General features: G+C 44.2%; 1 protein-coding gene across 3 annotated transcripts in view; it reads right to left on the reverse strand.

Annotated features, from left to right (window-relative positions):
* Positions 1-26,238, reverse strand: part of SMYD3 (SET and MYND domain containing 3) — a 689,511-nt gene that overhangs the window by 147,409 nt on the left and 515,864 nt on the right. For all 3 annotated transcript variants that reach the window (XM_044267073.1, XM_044267075.1, XM_044267076.1), the window contains 2 exons: positions 6,442-6,509; positions 4,737-4,839 (listed from right to left, as the gene is read on the reverse strand). In XM_044267073.1, coding sequence (XP_044123008.1) covers positions 4,737-4,839; positions 6,442-6,509 — 171 coding nt within the window. The remainder of the gene's footprint in view (positions 1-4,736; positions 4,840-6,441; positions 6,510-26,238) is intronic.

Consider the following 26,238-nt stretch of genomic DNA (forward strand, 5'->3'; position numbering starts at 1 on the left):
CGCTGCTTCACTTTTACTTAAGAATCTGCTCACTACACGTAGGGCTCATTTAGCAGGAACGTAAATGTGAAACTTGCCATTGATCAGTGGATGCTTTAATGGCATAGAACAAAATCGCATTAAAATATTAATGCCACTGACCATTGCTTTGCCACTTTAGAGCAGCTTTTATGGGAAATGCAGTAAATCACTTGCAACATTAGAGTGAGATGATGAAAGATATCTGCTGGATATGGATATGCTGCTTACTTGAAAATTTCAAGGCAAAGGAATCCCTTTTCCATGAAGTCCATCTTTTCATTAAGTACAAAAGAGTGGATAAGAAGACCAAATTAAAATTAGACTTCGTTTTCATTTCTGGAATCACACAGTGACAATTACGAATTTTTCTGCGAGTACTGGCTCTGAACGGAAAACAAGACAGCAGATCTCACTTATCTTTTAAATCACACCTGCCTGCTAGTCTTTCTCTTCTCGTTGTCACACCCTTGTGCTCCGTCATTAGCAAATCAGGCTAATTTTAGCTGCTTCTTCAGATCCCCCATCATGAGCTGCCACCTGAACTCCTCCTGACTTTGGGGTGCCACTGTCACCTCTTACTTGGATTACTGCATCAGCCTGACCCTCACTGACCCACACTTGCTTACACACGGAAAATCTGAACATAGACTGCTGCTTCAGTGGCACCCCATTGCCTGTCCCCAACCCCTTCACGAACATCTACTGAGTGCCTCCCATAGACCAGACATGGCAGGAGTTCCTTGATAAAGCCCCCGGTGGGGTCCTACAATCACGTCCGGTCCCTGCATATTCCTTCCTCAGCTGGTCACGTTCAAAGTCTCCAGTCTATTGATTACAACACTTCCTGCTCCTCGAAATCACTATTCTGTCCCTTGTCTCTGTCTTTGTCTAGAACACCTTCCTGTCTCAGCCAACTGAAACTCCATGGATCCTTTGAGAGTCCAAGTCACTTCTCTGGAAGCCTTTCTTAACCCCTCCCTACCTGGGGCCCTTCCACTACTTGGGTGCCCTGATCCGAATGTCTATAAAGCCCGTGTACTTTATCCTACTGTACTTTAAATATTCTGTTATTACTTTCATATTCTGTTATTACTTTCTGTTCTGTGCCAGTTTCCTCGTTCATACCTTAAACTCCTGAAGGCAAGGCTAGGTCTTACTCATCTTTGTATTCCCAATGCCCACCCAGGACACGAAACCCAATTAAGTAGTCAAATAAGTTAGCAGACTAAAGAGGTCTGAGGGAAGAAACAGACTATCTTAATCTCACAACAATTTAAATTAAAACTGATAGGACGGATGCTGATATGCTCAGTTTGTGCAAATCATATTTCTCGAAGTTGATATGGCTCCAGAGGTAGCATCTGTATGAGCCACAGCCTCTTCTCACCAAGAATTCCCAGGAGGGTGGCCCGGACTATCCAGCTTTCTTCCCTGATCCACATTTTAGAACACTGTCAGCAGATAATACACATTTCATGGTTTACCCAAACCCTGGAGAGGCAGCCATTAGCAATCCAGCATGAGGGCCATCCCTCAAACCTTACTCTAAACCTGTCTGTAGGAGGTACTAGATGAGGAGACAAAAATCCCAAAGCAAAACCAAACCAAACCAACCAAACCGACAGATCCAACAACTCAGCATTGCCGTGGAAATCCTGAAGTAGCAATGTGTAGCAGACAGTGCTGGTTTGAAGGAAAGGGTCTGAAAGCGGTCCACGGAGTGGCTTCATGTGCAGAAAAACAAAGGGTAGGAAATTTCCATGGTGACTTCTACTCTGGAAACTTTGTAAATCCCCAGCTCTCCTGGGCTGAGGTCCTAAATGTTCTCATCTCAAACTGGCAACGGCTAGCTCTTGTGTTACTTTCTTTCTGGGGCCCACGGGACACATCTGGAGATTAGAGGTAGTTTTAAAAATGGCTCTAACATTCAATTCCACCTCTGTTTTGCCTTCAGCAAGCCTTATTCACTCACTCAACAGACACAGAGTAAGGATTTTCTCTACAAGAAGCACTATGCAGTGTTCGCTCATGGAGACTATATTCTGGGACTCACATCCCAGGAAGAACAAGCTAGCACTGGGGGCTCTCTGACGAGCAGTAAAGCCAAGATGCAAAGCTGATGCTATGAAACTGCCAAAAGCTTCCAAATTTACTTCCTTGCTCAGTTGATCTAAAGCAAATATTTGCACAGTAAAAAGAAACTGCCCTTTTAATCAACCTCAAAATGTTTTTTCTCCTGGTTCCCCCTCCGCCCCACGCCTGCCCCAAGGGCCCCGTTTGAAATGTGCAGGAGGAGTGTCGGCGGTGGGGGTGGGGCGCTACGGGCATCAGGGGACTCAGGACAGCAGCCTTCAGCAACGCACGCGTCCTACACAACCAGCTGCTGATCCATCCGGAATGCCAACGGTTCCCTGGGTGATAAGCAATCCTGGTCTTTATGGAAGCTCACTTGAATGGAAGTCAAGTCAACGGGGAGCCATGGATGCCTCCTGAGGATAAGGCCAAGTACCGGGTACTGAAGAAGATACGGAAGTAAGACACAACGGCCTGCCCTCATGGAGCTTATGGCCGAACAGAGAGGTCATCAGAAGAGCCAGAGGAGATCTCAAAGCAAAAGACATTTCCTTCAACCTGGGAAATCGGGAAGACGTTTACAGAGAGATGATGTTTGGAAGGACTCGGAAAGGTGTGTAACATTAACATAGGAACATGGGGGAAGGGCGACAACTGTGCAGACAAAATGTCACCCACCAAAACATGCACGATGGGGTGGCAAAAATTTTATTTTCTGGAAAAAAAAAAAAATCAAGCTCATAGACATAGAGAACAGATCGGTTGATGCCAGAAGTGGGACAGGGGTGCCAAATGGGTGAAGTGGGTCAAAGAGTACCAAGTTCCCATGATAAAGTCCGTACAGCATGGGAACTATAGGCAACAATACTGCAAAGCCTATTTGAAAGTCACTAAGGAGTAAATCTTAAGAGTTCTCAAGAACTCTTGAGAAAGAAGAGAAAACATTTCTGTAACTATGTTTGGTGATGGATGTTCACTGGAACTACTGTGGTGATCATTTCACAACATAGACTAACATCAAATCATCGTGGGATACTCCGGAAACATACAGAATGTCGTATGTCGATTACACCTCAATTAAACAAAATTATCTTCTGAACAAGATGGTATGAAGGACTTAGGGAAGGAACCCTCCCTTTGTTGGGAAGATGCTTTGGTAAGTATCATGTGGGAACAGATCTGAGTCTGCAGGGCCTCATGCGGAGCACAATTATTTTGTGTCGAGCAAGAGGAAGGATTTGCTTGTTGTTCCAGAGATGGAAGGAAAAGGACGTGAAAAAAGTGAAATCAGCACCAAGAAACAAGACTTTTTCCAACTAAATGAAAACCAACCAAGGAAAATAATGGGCAGCCAAGCCTAGAATACCAGGCATAGGAAAATCTCTTTGTTGTTCCTAAAAATTCTGACTGTTCCTAATAGTTTTTCTGTTTGCCTCTCCAGTTATTGTTTTTTGTTTTTTTTGTTTTGTTTTGTTTTTTTAATTTAGTAAATCATCATCCCATCAGCAGCAGCGACACTGTCTCTGCGGACAGTCAGCCCTCAGCTCCGCACTAATGCTATTGCAAATGGACAGTGGCCCACTTCCTACCTGCCTTGAAGTCACATGTGGCCCTAGAATAAAAACATCACTGTCCATCTCATTGACAGATACCCCAGTGTACTGAGCACAGGGGCCCTAAAAAAGGGAAATCCAGTAAGTGGCTGTACAGGAGACAGCTTATTCAGTTGCAAATCAGATTGGAGGGAATCTTCTCAAAGCCAAATCCCTGTCTACATAAAATATGGTGCCCCCGAGTTTAGGTTTTATTGGCCGAGTGTTGCATAAATGCCATAAAAGCTTATGATACTCTGCTTTCCTTGCAATAAATACCCACTTTAGCAAATTGGAAGGTGGAAGGAAACTAGGTTCTAAAAAGTGTAAATACCTATAAGCCCACATTCGGGGTGGTGGGTGTACAAACCCTGGGGGCTTCCGGGGGCAGCTCATCCCCAGCTGCCCTGTGATGAGACCTGGAGCTTCGGAGAAGGCTCTTCTTCCCAAGAGGCCGGTGTGGCAGGTTACAACCCTGGAGGGTCAAGGCTAAGTCACTGCTGGAGGTTACACTCCCTGGCCTCTCTTCCCTTCACACCTTTGCTGAACAATCGCACAGAGACAATCGCGAGGTCCGCAAAGGCCCCATGACCATGTGAATGAGTAAATCTTGTTTGCTTTCTAGCAAATGAAGGTACATATGAGTCACCCACAAAATGGGACAGTAGCCCTGGGGGTAAGGAAACCCTTGGGATCCCATTTACAAGCTGGGCTGTACTCCTGCCCAGGGAAGGATAAGCATGAGCTGGGATGTGAGGGTCTGGTGGACTGCTGCCTGCACTGAGCATAGACACTCCCTCACACACTCACACCCCTCTCTTGCACACACACAAGAGGACCTGCAGAGATCCAGAAAAACGGTGGTTTACGAAGGCAATCCATCTGTAATCCTGGACACGGACTGCAGGGCAAATCCGTCGCTGGGTGGATGCGTTATTTCTTCTCCCTGGCGGAAGGATCTGGACAAGCTGTCCCTGAGGCACAGCTGGTTTCAGAAAAGGGTCTCTGATGCAAAAGGAGGCCAGGCACTGGGAAAAGCAGGTGGCTTACCTCTTCTCCTGCCTCAATGTCCCGGACTGCTCTCAGCAAGAGGTGAGGCCCGTTGAACACAATGGAACAGTTGGGGTCACAGCTGTGATTGAGCAAAGACATACTGGGGGAAAGAGAAAAAAGAGGGTAGTGTCACTCAGCAGACAGAGTCAAACATCTAATGTGACTGACAGGTAAGGCTGACAGGGCATGAGGGACTGAGGGCTCTCGGAGAAGTCCCAGAAATGTCACTAGCCCACACCGCATACAGCAAAACGCTCCTCAAGATGGAGATTACTTAGGGGAAGTGTGTTAACAAAAACACTTCTGAGCACTTTCTGGGCTGAGCGTGGGGGCCGGCTCTCTCCTTAGATGGCAGCCTGGACAGCACCAGCCTTTCTCCCACAGCTCTGGCCCGCGCGGCCCCTCTGCAGGACGTGCCTGCCTCCTGAAGGACAACGAGAGTCCTCCCTCTGACGCAGAAAGCCGACGGCATCTTGCTGATGAGATCCTGGAGTGCCAGGGGCCCCGGGCCAGTCATTTTAATACCATGGAAGTGACTTTTTGCCATCTGGAAAGGGAATGAATATAAGCTGCACCATACTGGGCAATCCCCCGAAGAACGATCAGGGAGCGCTCGCTGTGTAGAGAGCACTTTCTTAGCCCTTACACAGGTTTCCCGAATTCAAGCACCATGTGAATCTCACGAGGGTACTGAGATATGACAGGATGAGCACAGAGAAGTCAATGGCTTGCCCCAGGATGCACAGCTTGGAAGGGGACCGAATTGGAACGAGGCAGTGTGAACTCCAAGCCTCTGCTCTGACCCATCTTTCTCAGGACCCAACCAACAGCCCCGTGACTTACAACACTTGGGAGAAGTAAGAAAACCAGCTGAATTCTCAGGTTCACAACTAAAGATAAGAAGGACTATATTCGTATTTGCACCTTCCCAGCACAAAAACAAAATGGACCGAGGAGTGACTGCAGTGTTCGTGGGAGGACGGCCTGGCAGCTCAGGGGAAGAGTCCCCTCAGTAGCCGCAGCAGAGAACACTTTAGAAAGCCAAACCCTGAAAGTCAGGCGCAGTGGAGCAGAAAGCCAAACCCTGAAAGTCAGGAGCAGTGGAGCTCGGAGTGTGCTGAGCCAAAAGACCAAATGACCCCAATGGGTGCAACCCCCTGAGTCTGGGGAAACACCCCTGTGCTTCTGCCCAAGATCAGGGTGGGGTGGGGGATAACCAATTATTTTCAGATTATTTGTTTATTTATTTGAGAAAGACAGCATGAGCAGGGGGAGCAGCAGGCTGAGGGAGAAGCAGGCTCCCCAGTGAGCGGGGAGCCCGACACGGGGCTCCATCCCAGACCCTGAGATCATGACCTGAGCTGAAGGCAGATGACCGACCGACTGAGCCACCCAGATGCCCCAAGGTCATAACCAACTTTCGCTAGCACCCACGATCCCTAACTTCTTACCCCAAGGCTCCCGAGATCAAGAATTTAGGTCTGTGGTCCCCTCCTTGCTCCTATCACAGCATATACTACGGGGTTATAAAATTCTTTCCTTTAAACTTAACACTTTCTATTTTCTTATAATTTATCATTGGGTTTCAAGCATCGCTCTTGAACCAGCTGCGGCAATGGCCGTCCTGATACCTTCCACAAGGTCGGGGAGCTGGGTGAATTACAGTTGTTTCTTCCAGTAAATGAAATACCATTCACCATACCTCGGATAGAGGCCAACACCAACTTCCTGCATCTCCGCATTGCAGATGGTGAACGCATTGCAGATCACCTGTGAAAACAAGGGGAAGACAATCAGGATTACCAGAGTCGCCTAAGAAACTTCGCAGGCAAGCGAGAGAACAGAAATGTTCAAAAGCAAACATCAGAGTTTGAATCCTTTTAGTGGTTGCTTTGCAAAGATCCAAGCCAAACAGGGAGGCTCTTTCACTTGCAAAAGCAGCTGTCTGGGACCCACTTTTCCTTAAGAAGGTCGGATTAGGTGCAGGAGTAGCAACAGTCCGCACAAACCTCAGGCTTAAACCAGCACGGGGCCTGTTAACTTCAATCGAACCCTTTTCTCCCAAGTCACCCAGTCCCGTGACAGGTTCAAGTTTCAGAATACAAATTATTTATTGAGAACTAGACTCCTATCAACTTGGGTTTTTTCCCCCCTCACCCTGCCTGCAGTTTCCAAATGCCACTGTCTATCGATGAGGAACAGCAGCCTGTCTTTTATTCCTACAAAGAGGGAAGGACACTCCGAGAGAGTCTGTGATCTGAGCTGATGGACCACAAGGAGCACAGAAAGTCATTCAGTCCAGCCATGGCAGTTACTGGGGACATGGAAGGGCCTCACCAACTAGACAGCACAGTCCTGTAGCCTACGGGGTGTGGACCAAAAGGAACAGAAGATGCAATCACTGTGCTCAAGGGACCTCAAAACCTATGGAAGGCCACCCAGAATCACAGAAAGAGCACTGGACTTAGAATCAGAAAATCGAGGTCCTGGCCACACATTGCTGCCTCAGGCAGGTGCTGGGATGAGCAGTGAAGGAATAAACAAAGTTCCTGCCTCCATGAAGCTTAAATTCTAGTGGGGGTGGTAGCGGTGATGACGTTCATGTCAGGAGAAAAGCAAGTGCAAAGGCCCTGAGGTGAAAATCTTTTTAGGTACAGAGTAACAGCAAGAAAGCTGGTGTGGGCAAAGCAGGGCAAGGAAGAAGAAGAAGGGTGAAATGAGAGATCAGAGCAGTAGTTAGACTGTATAGGTGCTTAGAGCCATGTCTACATTGTATTCTAAATGAGACAAAAGGCAAAGGGTTACTTCTGAGCCAAAGTGTGAATGATAGGATTTCCCTTTGGAAAGGATCAGTCTGGCTGTCGCATAGAGAATGGGCTATAGAACGGCAAGGGTAGAAGGAGAGGGAATGAGAAGCCTAGATTAGCTTGGAGGTCTGGATATTGGTGGCAAAAGTGGGGAGAAGTGAGTGATGTTGCAGTTAGGAGTTACGACGGACTATCGAGGGGAGCGGAGAGAGTCAAGGATCAGGAGCGTTGGCCTGAATGGGGCCTCCATAAAGTTGCCATTCATTAACAGGAGCAAGACTGGTCAAGGTTTGGTTGCAGGGAGCTGGGGGCAAGTCCAGATGCTTTATTTCAGCCGTGTTATATCTGAAACGGCATATTAGACAACCCAGCCAAGACCAAGTATGAGCGCCTGGAACGCACGGCAGCAGCTGGGTTGGAGACAGACACTTAGGACAAAACAGAACAAAGCCCATTAAGAAGAAAGCAGAAGAGGCCACCATAGACTTGAGATGAACCAGGCACCACAAATGGATGCTGATTTACTGTTACAGTTTCCGTAAAAGAAAAAAAACAAAAAACAAAAAAAAACAAGCAACAACGAAAGACTCTAAATCAGGTTTATAGGAAAGAACGTAAAGTATGAAAAAGTGTTCAGTCATTTGAGACTCCTCCACTGCTCTTAAGAGCTCTCCTATGAAATCTAGTGCAACCCATCATGATTTGGCATTTCCTCTAAAAGTCTGATAAAACTTCAGTTTCGAATCAGGAAGTAAGTTGGTGTACACACACACACACACACACACACGTTAAATTGCTCTAGGGGCACGTGTTTTGTATTAAGTCGCAACGGCGTACTGCCTGCACATATTTATGTACAAAATGGATGGTGGAAATGCAGGACAAATGACCCTCCGTTTTCTTTTAGAAACTTCACACATTTTTAAATGGGTATGAAATCGCAGGAGCGGAATAGAAACTTTAACATGTACTTTTCAAGCATAATCACGACTTTACCAGCGTTAACCCACCAATGAAACACTGGATCAAACCAATCAAATCTGTTAACTTTGAATCAAACCAAAATGTAAACATTTTTTTCTCCACTGTGGAGCAAAATAAAAGGTCTTCCCAGAGTAGGTTTATCCTGATGGAATTTTTTAAAAGAAAGAAAAAAGAGCTAACATGGGGAAACGTCTGCTTCCTCCAGGAGACTTTGTGGATCCCTCGGACCTAGGTGATGTGCTCAGCCTGGTAGTAGCATTCATCATCCCAATTCGTTATTTACCCATTTATTTGACACCAAACGCAACTCCTGTGTACAATACTCCGAGGGCAGTGATGGTGGCTTCTTGCGTGAAAGACACTAATATGGATTTTTTGGGAGAGGATGGTTGTGTGGGTGTGGTCCTCAGGGTCCCCAGGGGGTCACTATCTAGGACAGGGTCAGAGAAGACACCAGAAGTCAGTCACAGGTCCCCGGCCAGCATGGAAGAGGAGAGACGGGATGTGGTTCCACACTCTGCCAAGGAGTAAGGACAAGCTCATCTTCCAGCGCTCCTGTCCTTAGGCATCCAGTCTGTTGATATCCCTGCCCAGATCTCTTTGTCCATTCTCGCTCTCTATGGGGCCTCATCTTTTGTTTCAAATGCTTCTATTAGTCCAATGGATGGAATGACAGGCTTAGGCCTCTGAAGAGATTGAGGGCTTGTTTGATCCTCTTGCTTAAAATGCCTGGGGTCTGGCACGCCCCCCCCCCCCCGGCCCCCACCGGGTGGCTCAGTGGGTTAAGGATCTGACTCACAATTTCAGTTCAGGTCGTGATCTCAGGGTCATGAGATTGAGCCCCATGAAAGGGTCCATGCTGGGTGGGGAGTCTGCTTGGTATTCTCTCTTTCCCTCTCCCTCTGCCCCTCCCTCATACTCCCCACTCCCACCAAAAAAAAAAAAAAAAAGCCAGGGTCCAGACACATGGAAATAAATGTGTGCAAAATGAATGAATGGGCAATCGTTCCCATATCCCTTGCCTTCCCTCCTACTTCTCTGGCATCTTTTCCTTTACTTTCCTCCCTTCTTTTCCCCTTTTCCTGTTTTCACTGGTACCTGTAGGCTACCCTCTCTCATTCTGCCCCAATCCACAATATAAGTAGGATGTTTTAAAGTCCTACTGAGCCAATTCCAGACAAGTTTCCTCATTCATATTATTCTGAGAGGCATTGTGTGCCGGTGTTCCTGAGCTAAAACAGTTACTTTTTTTTTTTTTAAACCTACTCCCACTTTTATTAAAAATACTAGTTTTACTCCCTAGTATATCTGTATGTGCTCAAGTGAAAATATGCAAGGAATTTCTCTTTATACCAAGGAGTAAAAGAATGGAAATATAGCCCAGAAATAAAAGTTTAAACACTTCTCAAAGTTGCTTTTTTTTTTTTTTGTATAAACAGTTTTCTTAGGAAAGTGCACAGGTTAAACAATTAATCAATGAGGACTTCACACAGATGCTTTTAGAAAAGCATATTAATAGGATTATTTCAATTAAAAAAACAACTTAGAAATTCTTTCTAAAAATTAAAGTATTATGGAGTATTACCTTAAAATATTTATTGCGACATAAAATTAAAACATACATTTAAATTATTTTAAAATTATCAAATTATATTTATATTATGTGTATTCTTCACAATATTGCTGTATTATATAATATATATAATATAACACCGTAGCTTTTCAAGATAGTAAAACTCTAGTGAGTTGGTACAAGTGATTGCTGAACCTCTGTATTTTGTAAAAAAAAAAAAAAACCCACAAAAACTACTAAAGTAAAATCTTAAGTATTCTATGAAACACAATAAAAACCCTTAACATAGTAGGTTTAGAGGGAACATACCTCAACATAATAAAAGACATGTATGAAAAACACACAGCTAACATCATATTCAGTGGTGAAAAACTGAGAGCTTTTCCCATAAGATCAGGAATAAGACAAGGATATCTACTCTCACCATTTTTATTTGCATAGTACTGGAAGTCCTAGCCATAGCAATAAGACAAAAAAAAAGAATGAAAAGGTATCAAAATTGGTAAACAGGAAATAGAATTTTCACTATTTACAGATGACATAATACTATTTCTAGAAACCCTATAAATTTCACCAAAAAAAATACCAGAACTGATAAATGAATTCAGAAAGGTTGCAAGATACAAAATCAATATACAGAAATCCATTACGTTTCTATACATTAATAATGAAGGAGGAGAAAGAGAAATGTGGAAAAACAATCACATTTATAACTGCACCAAAAAGAATAAAATGCCCAGGAATAAACTTAACCAAAAAGGTGAAAGACCTGCACTCTAAAAACTATACAACACTAATGATGAAAATTGAAGACCACACAAACAGAAAGCAATTTCATGCTTGTCGATTGGAAGAATAAATATTGTTAAAATGTCCATATTACCCAAAGGGATCTACAGATTTAATGCAATCTGTATCAAAATACCAACAGCATTTTTCAGAGAACTAGAACAAGTAATCCTAAAATTTATATGGAGCCACAAAAAAACCCAAATAACCAAAGTAATCATGAAAAAGAGGAATAAAACTGGGGCCATTTCAATCCACAATCCCAGATTTCATGATATTCTACAAAGCTGTAGTAATCAAAACAGCATGGCACTGGTGCACAGACAGACACACAGATCAACAGAACAAAATAGAGAGCCCAGAAAGAAAGCCACAATTATATGGTCAATTAATCTTTATCAAAGAAGGCAAGAATATGATGCTAGGAAAACTGAACAGCTACATGCAAAAGAATGAAACTGGATCACTTTCTTATACCACACAAAAATATAAATTCAAAATGGATTACAGACCTAAGGTGAGACCTGAAGCCATAAAAATCCTAGAAAAGAGCATAAGCAGTAATTTTTGACATTGGCTATAGCAAGATTTTTCTACATATGTCTTCTTGGGCATGAGAAATAAAAGCAAAAATAAACAATGGGGACTACATCAAAATTAAAAAGCTTCTGCACAGTAAAGGAAACAATCAGCAAAACAAAAAGGCAGTCTACAGAATGGGAGAAGATATTTGCAAACGACATATCAGATAAAGAGTATGTCCAAAATACACAAAGAACTGATACAACTCAATAACCCCAAAACCAAATAATCTAATTTAAAAATGGGAAGAAAACACAAATAGACATTTCTCCAAAGAAAACATGCAGATGTCCAACAGACCCATGAAAAGATGCTCAACATTAGCTCAACATCAGGGAAATGCAAATGAGCAACCACGTCACACCGGTCAGAAGGGCTAAAATCAAAAACACAAGAAACAAACAGGTGTTGGTGAGGATATAGAGAAAAAGGGACCGTCATGCACTGTTTGTGGGAATGCAAACTGGAGTAGCCACTGTGGAAAAGTTTGCTCAAAAAAATACGGAGTTTCCTCAAAAAAAAAAAAAATTAAAACTACAATTACTGCATGATCTAGTAATTCTTCGGCTAGGAATTTACCCATAGAATATGAAAACACTAGTTCAAAAACATACATGTACTCCTATGTGTACTGCAGCATTATTTATAATAACCAAGTTATGAAAGCAACCCAAGTATTCATCGGTTGATGAATGGATAAAGCAGCTTTGGCAGGTATCTACAATGGACTAGAGTTGGGGGAAAACGGACGGGGAGACAAACCATGAGAGACTGTGGACTTTGAGAAACAAACTGAGGGTTTTGGAGGGGAGGGGGGTGGGGGGTTAGGTGAGCCTGGTGGTGGGTATTATGGAGGGCTCGGATTGCATGGAGCACTGGGTATGGTGCATAAACAATGAATTTTGGAACACTGAAAAAAATAAATAAAATTGGGACGCCTGGGTGGCTCAGTTGGTTGGACGACTGCCTTCGGCTCAGGGCGTGATCCTGGAGTCCCGGGATCGAGTCCCACATCGGGCTCCCAGCTCCATGGGGAGTCTGCTTCGCTCTCTGACCTTCTCCTCGCTAGTGCTCTCTCTCACTGTCTCTCTCTCTCAAATAAATAAATAAAAAATCTTTAAAAAAAAAAATAAATAAAATAAATAAATAAATAAATAAAATTAAAAAAAATAAATATATTGAGAAAACAATGCACTATAATTATAACCCCCTCCCAAAAAAAAGAAAAAGAAAAAGAATGAAATCTGTCTGTTTGCAACAACCTGAATGGACCTAGAGAAATAATGCTAGGTGAAACAAGTCAGTCAGAGAAAGATAGAAATCATGCGATTTCACTTATATGTAGAATTTGAGCAACAAAACAAGGGAACAGAAAAAAGAGACAAAGTCAAAAAACAAACTCTTAACTACAGAGAATGCACCTGATGGTCACCAGAGGGGGGCGGGGGGGTGGGAAACACAGGCGATGGGGACTAAGGAGTGCGCTTGTCAAGATGAGCGCTGAGTAGTGCGTGGAGTTGTTGAATCACTGTATTGTACCCCTGTAGCTAATGTAACACTGTATACTAAATATACTAGAATATCTACATATAGAAAATACAGGCATCACATATAAATATTCTAGAACCAAATTTTTACATCATTTGGTTCAGGTTCTAGGTCCAGAAGCTGACATTTGTGTTCTGCGATTAAAAGTTCCCCTGTAGCAATCATACCGAAACACAAAGTGAAGACTTTGGAGAGTTATTTTATACATGGCTGAACTTCACATTTTTCTGTCAAATTTTCTGAACTGGAAGCTCTTTATTATAGCAGCAGCTAAATTAAGGTATTTGAGACACAAGGGAAAACCACTTTTTAACGGCAAAGCTAAAGAGCCCTAAGAAAACACATCACCAGCTCGGAACAGAGTCCTTCTAGAACGCTGTAACAGAAGAAGCCATCCACTCCCCGGCACCCGCTCGCCCTCACTACTCACTTCGACAAAGAACTTGGTCCGTGTGTGGGTAGCCAGCATAGCTGGCTTCGAGCCTCCCTTAATGAATGCTTCCAATTTCCAAAGGTACAAACTTTAAAACATTTAAACAAAAGGAAGCTTAGTTTCTAAACACAACCATCAGGCGGTTTTCTCAAAGACCATCTCCATCTCCTTTATTTCTCTATTTAAGGCACAAGGAGAATGTTAGGGCACAGAAATGTGACACTACAGAATTTATTAATTAGAGAGGCTAAAGGTAAATTTTCAACAGAGAGCTTACTGCATTTCGTTTCATAGAAGGAAAAAAAATGGGGAGAGTTGGCACATATGAAAATCCAAAGCAATGGTTTTTGAATAAAGTAACTATTTCCCCTCCCCCACTACCCCAGCACCATTAATTCTCCAACTTAAGAAGCACGATAAGATTTCAGTCTGGGTACATTATTCTTCTCTGTGCCATATGACATTTTATTAAAGACAACTATTTTTTTCAGAATCTTCTCATAAACCTCAAAATATTTATTTATTTTTTAAAGATTTATTTAGTCAAGAGAGGGGAGGGGCAGAGGGAGAAAGAGAGAGAATCCCAAGCAGACTCCCCGCTTAGGACAGAACCCAACTTGGGGCTCGATCTCAGGACCTTGAGATCATGACCTAAGTAGAAACCAAGAGTCAGTGGCTTAATTGACTGTGCCACCTAGACACCCTTAAACCTCAAGAGACTTAAAATTTTATTCCTGATTGATTCTATCTGCATGTCAAATATTGAGCCATCTCTCGTGATTCAACCCTGGCCTTTCCTGATATCCTACTCCCTCCTTTGGTCACTCCTTATAACCTTTCGCTAGCCGTGAGAATGAAAGGTGTACAATCCACCACCCAGAAGAAGAATGAGAGGGAACCAGGCTGGGGAAGGAGGTGAGCTCGGGCATGAAGAGGCAGCAATAATGACAAAAATCACAAATCCCAGAATTCCAGAAGGTTTACAACAGGAAGGGTGTTTACGCATCTTTTCCATTTCAGTCTTTAAAAATTGATGGATAAAACAGGTAGTGCAATATATTTCCCCTTCCCTGGGAAATAGCTGGAGAGGCTCCCCGTCTCATCGGCGAGCCGGCTGTGAACTGGGGTGCCCGGCCCCATCACCGTGCTCCTCCACAGACAGCCTTGTGGAGTCGGACCTTCGGAAGTTTTCTAATGTTTCTGTCACAGGCTCTTCTGTTTGTAAACCTAAGGGGGCCCTGACTGAAGACAGCAAGCAAGGATGCTGGAAAACATAGAGGAACATAAAAATGGTAATTCTATAAATGTGACTCAAGATGCTCCATTGTAATGACTTTTATCTGAAAGAAATTCTTCCATACCACCTCAAAATGTCTGTAGTATTTAGAAAATGCTAGAAGGAGAAAATATAATGAGTATGTAATCTTACTTTTGGCAGCTGGCATGAAAACTATTAAAGTCTCCAGCGCGTTATTTGAAATGAGCTTGCACCTTGCCCTCTAAAACCTTCTCTTACTTCATCACTTAGAAATAACATGAAAATTATAAAATTTAATTTAGCTGGTTTTCTAAAGAGTAGATTATAAGAATGGTAAGCATCAAGTTTTAAAAGCATGATGCTAAGGCCCAAACCAAAAATAATTAGATGTACGTTGATAGACTAAAAAATTGCTGATTAAATATTGATAAAAAATATTCATTTAAATGTTTATAAATAATCTAATTTAAGGCAAGTTAAACCATGGGTACCACTTGTTAAATGGGAAAGCTAAACATCTGTCTTTATGTTATATGAATATTATTAAAGATTTTGCAAATCTTTATGAGTATTTATGCAAATACTTTATGATACAAACCAAGTAAAAAAAAATAAACAATCTAATTTAAGAACCACATCTTTACTACATCCCATATCACAACACACTTGGACATGTGTTCTAGGCCCTGCATGTTTAAATACTATCTGTTTCCACAACGGTAATGGTGTTGGTCACGTTTCCAGCTACGGTCACAAAGAGTGCACACTAGACACACCAAATACTCAACAATGACTTGCAAAGGCTAAAATCAATATCAAGGCCAGGGTCGTAAGAGAAGGGATACTAGTCCTAAAATCGTGCTTCCTGTTCTGGAGTGTTCCCAAGGTGGAGCTACCAAATGTTAGCAGGTTCACAAAATGAAGGCCTTTCCGATAACAGGTCTGTCTTCAGAAACCCACCCACATTTTCATTTTCCTATGGGCTTTCCTCACGGCAGAGCCCATTATATCTTCAACAACTGTCCCTGATAAGAGAAAGCAAAACAGGAACGATAGTCACAAATTTGTCCATTGTTCTTTGTTCTTCCCCTCCGGGTAGTTCCTGGCGTTCCACCTCCTTATATCACTCAGCTGATGAGAAAAGCATTTGCAACAGACGTCTGTCAAGTGTGTATAAAAGTATAAAAGCTCTTAACAGGGTTTCCATCATGCCATTTTGCTCCCACATCCCGAGGCTCAGAAACACAATGATATTCTTAAATAATTTATTACAGGATATTGTTATAATTTCCATAGCTCTGCCATAAGCATCCTTTCTGCAAAATACTTCCCACAGTCACGCTCCTGGCCAGAAAGTGTATTATCACAACCAGCTCAACTTTCCCCTCACAGAGAACACTTAAGGATTCTTCTGTTCAGCTCAAGTCTCTATAAATGTTCTCTTATGTGTAATCTAGTTTTGTGATTCTCTTTCCAGGTAAGTGGAGCAAAACTCTACCCCGAGGCAGTAAGGTACTCTGCTCTGTAATGTTTCCCCATGGGAGCACTAAAATCCAAAAGGCTGGGCAGCCCCTGACGAAGACTGCACTGGGTGTGGCACAGGGTGGCCCAGATCCGCCATGTTTTTCCATCACGGTAATGGAGAAAAGCAAACTACAGGAAAAAATGTTCCATGTGGAAGATAAAACCAAACATGAACCAAGTACTTCGCACAATCCTCAGTGAAAGATTCCAATGTGAGCCCGGATCACTCTCTGTAGAAACTGGAAACTGAGGTGAATATTCTTTCCAGGAGAAATTCTGTCAGGCAAGAGGCTGTCATGCTGAACCTACTTGCCATTGACACCTCAGGGAGTGACTGTCGCACATTAGCGCATAAGGAGAGCACATGGCGCATCTGCAAGCTGCATGGGTGTGGGTGGCGGCGGGGACGGGGGTTTGTTCTGGGAACTAGAAGCTGGGGCAATTTCTGGCAGACAGTGGCAGGAGATAAGGGGGCACCTCAATGGGTCAATCCTTCTGGGAAGGCCCGTGCACACCCAGTCCCTGAAACTGCAAAGGAAAAGAGAAGAAAAAAATCATGGTTTCATTCCCCACCACCCCGAGTTTCTCCTGAGGTAGATCATAAGTGTCCCTTCCCTGCTTCCTTCCAGCCTCTCCTGCAGACAGCCAGGGACACAAAACACACCAGTGGGATTTCTACTTGATCATTAGTCTCTGCTGACAGCACCGTGAACACATCCATGGTATTCTTCCCAGCCTCTCTCCTGGCCGGATTCCTGAGCTGGCCCCTCGATGAAGCAGCAGCATGCCGCCCCTGCACCCCTTTAGTGGTGACCTCCAGAGTGTCCCACAGGAGGCCCCCTCCCTGGGTCAGTGGTCATCAGATGTGAAGACAGGAAGGAATTTGGAAAAGCAGATTAAATATATCTTTTGAGATACATTGTTAAGTTTAACAAACTCTTCTCAGGGGCGTCTGGGTGACTCAGTCAGTAAAGCCTCTGCCTTTGGCTCAGGTCATGATCTCGGGGTCCTGGGATCGAGCCCCACATCGGGCTCCCAGCTCAGTGGGAAGCCCGCTTCTCCTTCTCCCTCCGCTACGCCCCCTGCTTGTGCTCTCTTGCTCATGTTCTCTCTCTCAAATAAAAAAACACCACCAAAAAACTCTTCTTAACTAGTTCCTGGGGCTCCTAAGTAAGAGAGCAAAACAAAAGCAGGGGTTTAATACAGATGAGTCCTGGACTAGGTGGGGGAGGCCGTCCCCGAGTCTGGATCTGGTCCTGACCTAATTTTCTCATTTCATCCCTTCTCTTGCCCACCTGCACTATTTTCCACACTTTCCACTCTTGACACCTCTGCGTCAGGGGCGGCCAGTCCCTCTGCCTAGAGTGTCCCCTCCCTTCATCTCCTCAACTCCCATGATCCTCTAGGGCCCAACTCAACACCTGTGTCCTGCAGGAGCCACCCGACTGCCTTGCTGGGGGAGGGGGGCTCTCTGGCTCATGCTCCCTAATTGCCCACGAATCTACTCCCACGTCTTACCCTGTCGGTAACAATTTTTTTATATTTGAGTTCCAAGAGGGTTGAAATTCTATTTTATGACTCCCCCCTACGCACTCCAGCTCAGACTGGTCTGACACACTGCGCGTGCTCAGAAAATGTTTGCTGAGTGAATGTCGATGGACAGAGTACATTTGGTATCAGTGACTTTCTGATGTTAACCTTTATGACTTCTACATAGCACTGCTAATAAACCAAGGCAACTGTCATTATGCAACAATGACAAAAATCTCCTCTTGTCCTTCTCTCTTTCCCTCCTTCCTTTGTCTCCCCCTCTGCCTTCCTTCCTACAAGCACTCACTCAGGGACCTGCACAGACCAGGTTCTGGAGCTGTAGGAGGTGTCAGTACTGACCCATGCTCTGAGACGCTGAGACGCTGAGACCAGCCAGGGACACGGCAGCACTAGGCAATGAATCACACACACGCCACGCTGGAGCCCAGCAGTGGGGTCATGAGCTCAGCAGGGACAGGTCAGGGAAAGGAGACCCTTCAACCTGGACTCACAAGGATCACCCCGCTTCTTATGCCTTCCGTGACCCGGTGGGAAAGCATCAACTGAATTATGAATTCTGGAAAATGTTTTGCTGAGATTGAAGAAAGTTGGCATAAGCTTCATACCCACTCAGACTACTGTGACTTCCAAAAGTGGAAGGTGGTGACATCTGATAACAGCAGATGTTACAAAAGTCAACCCTGAGAAGTAAAAAGAAGCGAGACATGAGGTTTTGCCATAGCATGTGGAAAGAAATACATACCCATGGCATTCCCTGTTTTTTTTTTTTAAAACCTTATAAGCCTCTAAAATGTGTCCTGTTCCTAGTTCACCTCACTGCAAGTGGAAAGGAAGGAAAAAGCAGAACGATATCAAAGATAGTCATGCCTGAAATGCCATGATGTAATTTTTACCCTGAAGAGCCAGAAAGGATACACAGGGAGGACTGAACGCAGGGGCGGGGGCACCCAATGAGGGGCGCCATCAGGAAGTGGGGGAGGGTGGCAGGGGTGTTGGGACCCAGTGGCCCCTCAGACTTCTCTGTTACCACCTGCTGAGGCCACCTGAACGTCACACCACTGTACCCGCTGTTTCCAACCAGGCAAAGTCTCACAGGAGCACCTGTCCTGCCGGAGGGAGGAGCATGGGCGCCCCCACGGTGCCCCATGTTGAAGCCCTGCTGCTTTACTGTCTCCTGGGGGCTCTGGCCCCCTCGCAAGGGAGCTCTTAGAACAGTGTCTTTCCTGGGGCGCCTGGGTGGCTCGGTCAGTTAGGCGTCTGCCTTTGGCTTAGGTCACGATCTCAGGGTCTTGGGATTGAGCCCTGCATCAGGCTCCCTGCTCAGCAGGGAGTCTGCTTCTCCCTCTGCCATCCCCCATTTGTGCTCGCTCTTTCTCTCTCTCAAATAAATAAATAAATAAATAAAAGCATGGTGTCTTCATTTTTAAGGATGAGGAAAGGAAGGCTAAGGGTAATCAATACAGCATTCTAAGGCTAGATATTCACCTGCTCTCACACATCAGCAAGACTTAGTTTGTCAAAATAACCTTCCCAGCAGAAAACTCAGCCCTTGAAGGAATTATACACAAGGCAAGCTGGGGAGGGAAGGGGTCAAGCGCCAGGAAAGGTCTGGAACGGTGCTGTGCTGTACCATGCCTTTATTCACCCATTCATTAACGGCCTATTTTATAAAACAGGCCCAGGCTCTGCATTGGGACAGAGGGAGAAAAATCCAGCCCTTTCACCAGTTTGCCTAGTGAAATAAGAAAGTAAAAACATCACTTTCTTCTCTAATTCTGACAAATTTTAGCCTTTCTCAGTCAAGATAATTTTCCTGGTTATTGGCCGTATTTCTTTGCAGGTCGCTGTCAGGAACCTAGCTGCAGTAACGCAGGGCAGCACTCGAATCTGTCAGGCCAATTCAGGAACACATGAGTCTGTGGCTCGTGCATGGCCCTGGGCGGCACGCTGGCCTCCCCACACTCTGATCGTCGGCAGGAAGAATTGCTGGGGATTACCAAAGACCAGCTGGGAGATAGGAAGGAAAATGGATGGCCTTTGAATTTTCCACTCTCCCGCTGTCTGACTGCAGCCCGCCACCATTACCAAATTAGTGCCACAAAGAGAGGGATATTCCCTCCCCGGGGTAGGCTGGAAAGATAAATCAGCTACAGAAGAGCAAATGGCTCCAGGAAGAAAGAGCAAATGAAGCCCTGACACTCTGTCCTGCGAATGTCCCCGTATTTGCAGGAAGTCACACACGGGGCCATTAGAGACAGAATTGCAGGGACGCCTCCCCACCCACTCTGGCCATTCTCCGGTCTCCCCTCAAAGTAAACGTGGTGGTTTTCGCTTTCACGGGCACCTTTTGCCTTCCCAGCTGATCACATTTTTGTAAAAGATTTTACTTAATTATTTGACACAGAGAGAGAGAGAGAGAGCATGAGTTGGGGGAGGGATAGGAGGGAGAAGCAGGCTCTCTGATGAGCAGGGAGCCCCACATGGGGCTAGATCCCAGGACCCTGAGATCATGACCTGAGCTGAAGGTAGACGCTTAACCGACTGAACCACCCAGAAGGCCCCACCTGATCAAATTTAAGAACATCAGGGAACTGGTTTTTATGTGGGATGCCATGTGCTACATGACGTGTCTGCATTTCTGTATTATTGGCCAATTAATTTTGATTAGGAAGAACCCAGAAGCAAACAACCAGAATTTACCAGAAAGCTGTAAAGCAGAAAAACTACGAGAATTAAATGAGCTACTATTGCACGCAGGCCTGGGAAGGGCTCCTGGCACACAGACAGCTTAGCGAACAGTAACAAGATCGTTATTACCAAAGTTCATCAACCGTAAGACACACTTGATAAAGAGTAGGTTGCACTACGTTATTGCGATCTACTAAGAAAAAGCATGAGCAAACTATGTCAGCCTAGCTGTTATGAAATGGACTTCACTTCCAGGAATATGAAACTGTGAAAAAAATACATAGTGTGGATTTCACGAAATAGCGCATCGCTGAGTATATCTCCAGGTTGTGGCAGAACAGAAGCCATGCTCTGCGTAACTGAGGTGGGGGACAGGACATCGGCATCGCCTCCGCCGCACCAGGCCCCGAGGCTCTGGCCACTGCCCAGAGCTCCTCCACCACACAGACTGGGCTGCCCTCCTCCACTCTTATCGCGAGTCACTCAAAACCCAAAATACAACCTTGATCTAAGGTTCCATGGCTTGTGCCAAGTTCACAGTCTGGCCAAATTTGCCCAGACTCTGGAGGTGACTCAATGCACGTGGTTCCCAGCATCTTCTTTCAGTACTGAGTTAAGCAGGGCAGTTTCCTTTGGAATGGAGTTTAAATCAGTTGCTTTAAAACCCAAGTTCACATTTCTTTTCCTGCCTACCACACAGCTCTCTCTAAATAACCACGGGAAAGCACTTGGGAGGATGGTTTGGGTAGAGAAGATGGGTTTCAAAGCCATCCCGACACTGCACAGACAGGTCCTGAATGTTCCGGAATCTGAACTGGTTATTTTTCACTGACAGCACTTGAAGACCATTAACATATACGGAAACTGAAGAAAGATCTATAAAGACATATACAGAAACCACACAGGAACTAAACCAAAATGGGGCACAGGGTTTCTGCACTCCACTTATTACCTGCAATGCCAAGGAGCGGGTGGGTGCTCCCCAAAAACACCAGCCAGGGTCCGTGGTGGCCAAGAGCCTGCTGTATTCCTTGACTATACAAAAATATGACCGTGAACTGTTCGCCCCAAACGTCCATGATGCAAAAAACACTCTTCAGGTGTTTTTTAAAATATTTTTTCATGATGATAGATAAATCCTAACTACTAAAAGTCAGAAGGGGGCACCTAGGTGGCTCAGTCGGTTAAGCATCTGACTCTTGGTTTTGGCTCGGGTCATGATCCCAGGGTCGTGAGATGGAGCCCTAGGTGGAGAGTCTGCTTGCCTCCTTCTCCCTCTGCTTCGGCCCCTCCCTCTGCTAGTGCTCTCTCTCTTAAGTGGATAAATGAATCTTTAAATAGATAAATAAAAGTCACATTATGCCTGTGCTCTAACCATTAAAACCCCTCACTTCTTTACACTGTCTTTTATAATGATTACTCTCAGTATTATCCCCTGAACAAAAGACACCCAAACTTCCTGATTTGTGGGGTTCAACAGTTCTCCTAACACTCCCTATCACAAATAAAAGAGGTGGGTTTTCTCTTTCCTAGGTTATACACAGATTTAATTAGTTCCTTTAAATAAAAAAAAATAAAATTCCAAATGATTCTTTCTTTCCCTCCAGCCTTATTTTGCACATTGCTCCTCATTTCCCCCAACATCTAAATGCAAAATAGAACATATTCGCTGAAGGAATTAGGGTTTGATAATTACAGCAGGCATCACTTAATTTGCATATGTGAGGTTTCCAACTTTGAATTCAGAGACAACGAATGGTGTAACAGCCCAAACAAGAATTAATCTGCTGTTTCTAAAAGAGATTTAGTGAATTATCAACGGTGGTTAAAGAAATGCTGGTTTCTAAGAAAATAGCACAAATGCTCCTAAGTAAAGATGATTATGGTAAAGCTTATTTGGAGGAGAAAAAAATAAACCATAGCATTATCTGTAAAAGCTAACCCCAAAGAGCTGAAATGCAAGGGTTGCTTCGGGAAATGGAGAAAAAAAATGAAACTGAAGGAAAACAAGGCATGAAAAGAAAGGGGGATTAAAAGAACAATGAATGAGTTGACAACAAAAAAGTTACAAAGACTCCCAGGAAAGAGAATTACTGATGGTCAGTAACTATTTGGATTGTCATGATGAACAAGCGAAGACTGACAAGAATTGGGGGTGGGGTGGGGGGGGGACAATGTTTATAGCAGCAATGGCCACAGTCGCCAAACTGTGGAAAGAACCAAGATGCCCTTCAACGGACGAATGGATAAGGAAGATGTGGTCCATATACACTATGGAGTATTATGCCTCCATCAGAAAGGATGAATACCCAACTTTTGTAGCTACATGGACGGGACTGGAAGAGATTATGCTGAGTGAAATAAGTCAAGCAGAGAGAGTCAATTATCATATGGTTTCACTTATTTGTGGAACGTAACAAATAGCATGGAGGACAAGGGGAGTTAGAGAGGAGAAGGGAGTTGGGGGAAATTGGAAGGGGAGGTGAACCATGAGAGACTATGGACTCTGAAAAACAATCTGAGGGTTTTGAAGGGGCGGGGGGGGGGTGGGAGGTTGGGGGAACCAGGTGGTGGGTATTGGAGAAGGCACAGATTGCATGGAGCACTGGGTGTGGTGCAAAAACAATGAATACTGTTATGCTGAAAATAAATTATTAAAAAAAAACGTAAATTTAAAAAAAAAAAGAATTGGGGGGGAGGGTAAACTACTGATGTCATATGATTTCTCCTGCCCTAATTCAGCCCGGTAAATCACAAAACTGATTTTCCAAAGCAAAATGAAAGCAGCAGAAGCTTACTGGTGAAGAGGGAAGTCCTGGGTGACGGGCATCATTGTTACCACTGCTCTAAGCAAACTAATTAGAGAAGACAGTGATACTAGCTTCTCAGAGGCTCCTGCTCGAGACTAAGGAGAGGAAGCCCCGCTGCCAGCATGCCTGGCATCTATGCAAAAGAAACACTGAAAGTCAACATATGCCAATGACATGTTTTATCGGCTAGTGTAGATGCTCCAGGTTCTTGCTAAGCTAAAGGAGATATTGCCCTGGATATACACGTAGCAGAGAGTGGTAAAAACACTTCCCAAAACGAGGAGCCTCAAGTTTCCAAATGTCCTCGAGGGCATACACAGTGTTCTGTCCCAAGAGAAGCTGGTCGCCCTTCCTTATTCGGGGGTTAGTGCAAACCTACTCAAGGTGAAGGTTAAGCATCTTTAGTTTTAGGAAGGCATTAGATTCCAAACAGAAAGGCAGTCATCAGACAGAGCAGGTAGCAATTAGAGGCTGAGCGGGAGGCTCTAAGAATCTAAAACACAGGAACTTCACAGGCATGTAATCATGAAATCCCCAAAACATCCCAGAAAGTGATAAAAATAAATACCTTTGGGTAAAGTGTTGGCTATGACCCTAAAGAGGAGTAAGACAGTCAGACCTCTTTAGCCACAATATAAACTATTATCAGTATATTCAGGAGAAAGAAATAAGGCAAGATGATACTCTTTCTTTTCCTTCCATATTTACCTTGGGAAATATGTCTGCATGTTGATCTACTGAACTCCAACTATACAAAATCTTTAAATTAGCTAAAAATACTTTTCAGGCTGTTACTCCGAAGAGAGGAGGTAGGGAAAGCACATCTCAAGGTAATTGCTTATGTGTAGAGTTCAAAGTTAACGAACAGTGACAAAAAGAAAAATTGCTTATGCTTTCCAAAGTGCATCCTGTGGTTAAGTCTGCTGCCTGTTCTTCAACCATAGTATTACGTATCACAAATGAAGCCCAGAAGTTCAACACCAAGTGAGATTAGAATGTGTTTAGGGGGCACCTGGATGGCTCAGTTGGTTAAGCCTCTGCTTTTGGCTCAGGTCATGATCTCAGGGTCCTGGGATCGAGCTCTGCATCAGGCTCTCTGCTCAACGGGGAGCCTGCTTCCCCACCCTTGCCTGCCTACTTGTGATGTCTCTCTCTCTCTCCCTGTCAAATAAATAAATAAAATACTTAAAAATGAAATGAAATGTGTTTAGGGGGCACCTGGATGGTTCAGCCAGTTAAGCACCCGATTCTTGATTTCAGCTCAGGTCAAGATCTCAGGGTCCTAGGATCAAGCCATGTGTCCTTGGGCTCTGTGATCTGTGGGGAGTCTACTTATCCTTCTCCCTCTGCTCCCACCCCTGCTCTCTCTCTCTCTCTCTCTCTCAAATAAATAAATAAAATATATTTTTTAAATGTGTTAGTTTATTATACCTACTATGGCAGAACAGAACTTTAGATTTTCAATAATGATTTTTGTTGAAATAAAAAAGCATTTTCTGTATAACTTTGAGCACAATAATCCTTTTTATCTTAAATAACTAGAAAAAAAGGCTAATGGATATAATACCTTAAAGTGAAAAGAAACTAATATAGTATAACGGGCACCTTTAAATGTTAACTCACTGATATGATTAAATCAGTGTCCTGAGGGATCGAGGGTGTAATTAGGGAAAACATATTTCTCCTTAATCGTTACATCACTTGCCCTGTACGAATACTGGCATTAGTCACACACTGCTAATCGTTCCCAGACAAGGGTTTTCAAGATGGCGGCTACAGTGCGGTTGGAAACTCCGTTCCCAAGTTGCGGGCTACAGCACAATTGTATAAATTAAGGCTGCAGAAGAACATGAGACAGACACGGGAGTCAGTGCAGAACCAAGGCCACAGGGCAAGATGAAGAAAGTGTTAGGGACGCCTGGATAGCTCAGTCGGTTAAGCATCCACCTCTTCATTTCGGTTGAGGTCAGGATCTCAGGGTCCTGGGATGGAACCCTGCGTCGAACCCTAGATCAGGGCTCGCTTTGGGAAGTCTGCTTGAGATTCTCTCCCTCTCCCTCTCCCCCTACCTCCTGAAGTGATAGATATGGTAAGTAGGTAGATAAAAAAGTGGTAAATCATTCCACATTCAACTGCCCATGAGGTCATACCTCTGAGTCACTCGCACACATCACCCCTGCCTAGTCATTCCCATTGCTGTCCCCTGTCTTGGACCTTCAAGATCTCTTGCTTTCAACTTCTCAAGGCAGGCTCTCTGCCTGCCCTGCCCACCATCTTTAGTCCATCCACCCTTCAAACTGCCACCAGAAAAGAGAAATGTGAGATCTACACCGTGGTTGCAGCAAAAAGACAGAATTCTCCAACACGACCCTGAAGCCCTCCACAGCCAGCCCTCCCCCACCCTTCCCACCACACCCCACGTTTGCTATGTGTTCCCGTTACACTGGCTTCTTTGCCGTCCCCAGTCCGGCCCTGTCCTCGCTCAGTTCTCGATCTCTGTCCCTATGCTTCCGATTTAAAAAATACTTTGGTCACTGTCTTTGTTGCTCATAATTTTATTCCTCCTTCAAGCTACAACTTAAATGACACCCCCTTTGGGAAGGTCCTACCTCCTACTAATGTCACTTTCTATGCTCTGATAGCACTTTATTCACATACAAACTGTAGCACGTACCACATCCTACTCTGAACTGAAGCTAATGATGTGAAAATCAATCTCTACCGGGGACCGTAAGCCGCTGAACACCACAAGTCACAGCTCTTAGGCCCTTGATAGCATTTATTCGCTTATAGGTCTTTTCTTTTTCAATAAACCGTTAATCCCCTGGGGTCAGGATCCACACCTCCCTTTTAAAAATAATTTAAATAAAAAATTAAATATGTATTTTCAATATAAATATAATAATGTACATTATACATAAGTGTATGAACACAGGTGTCCTCTGCTTTTCA

The sequence above is a fragment of the Neovison vison genome, chromosome 10, assembly GCF_020171115.1.
Source record: "Neovison vison isolate M4711 chromosome 10, ASM_NN_V1, whole genome shotgun sequence".
Taxonomy (NCBI): domain Eukaryota; kingdom Metazoa; phylum Chordata; class Mammalia; order Carnivora; family Mustelidae; genus Neogale; species Neogale vison.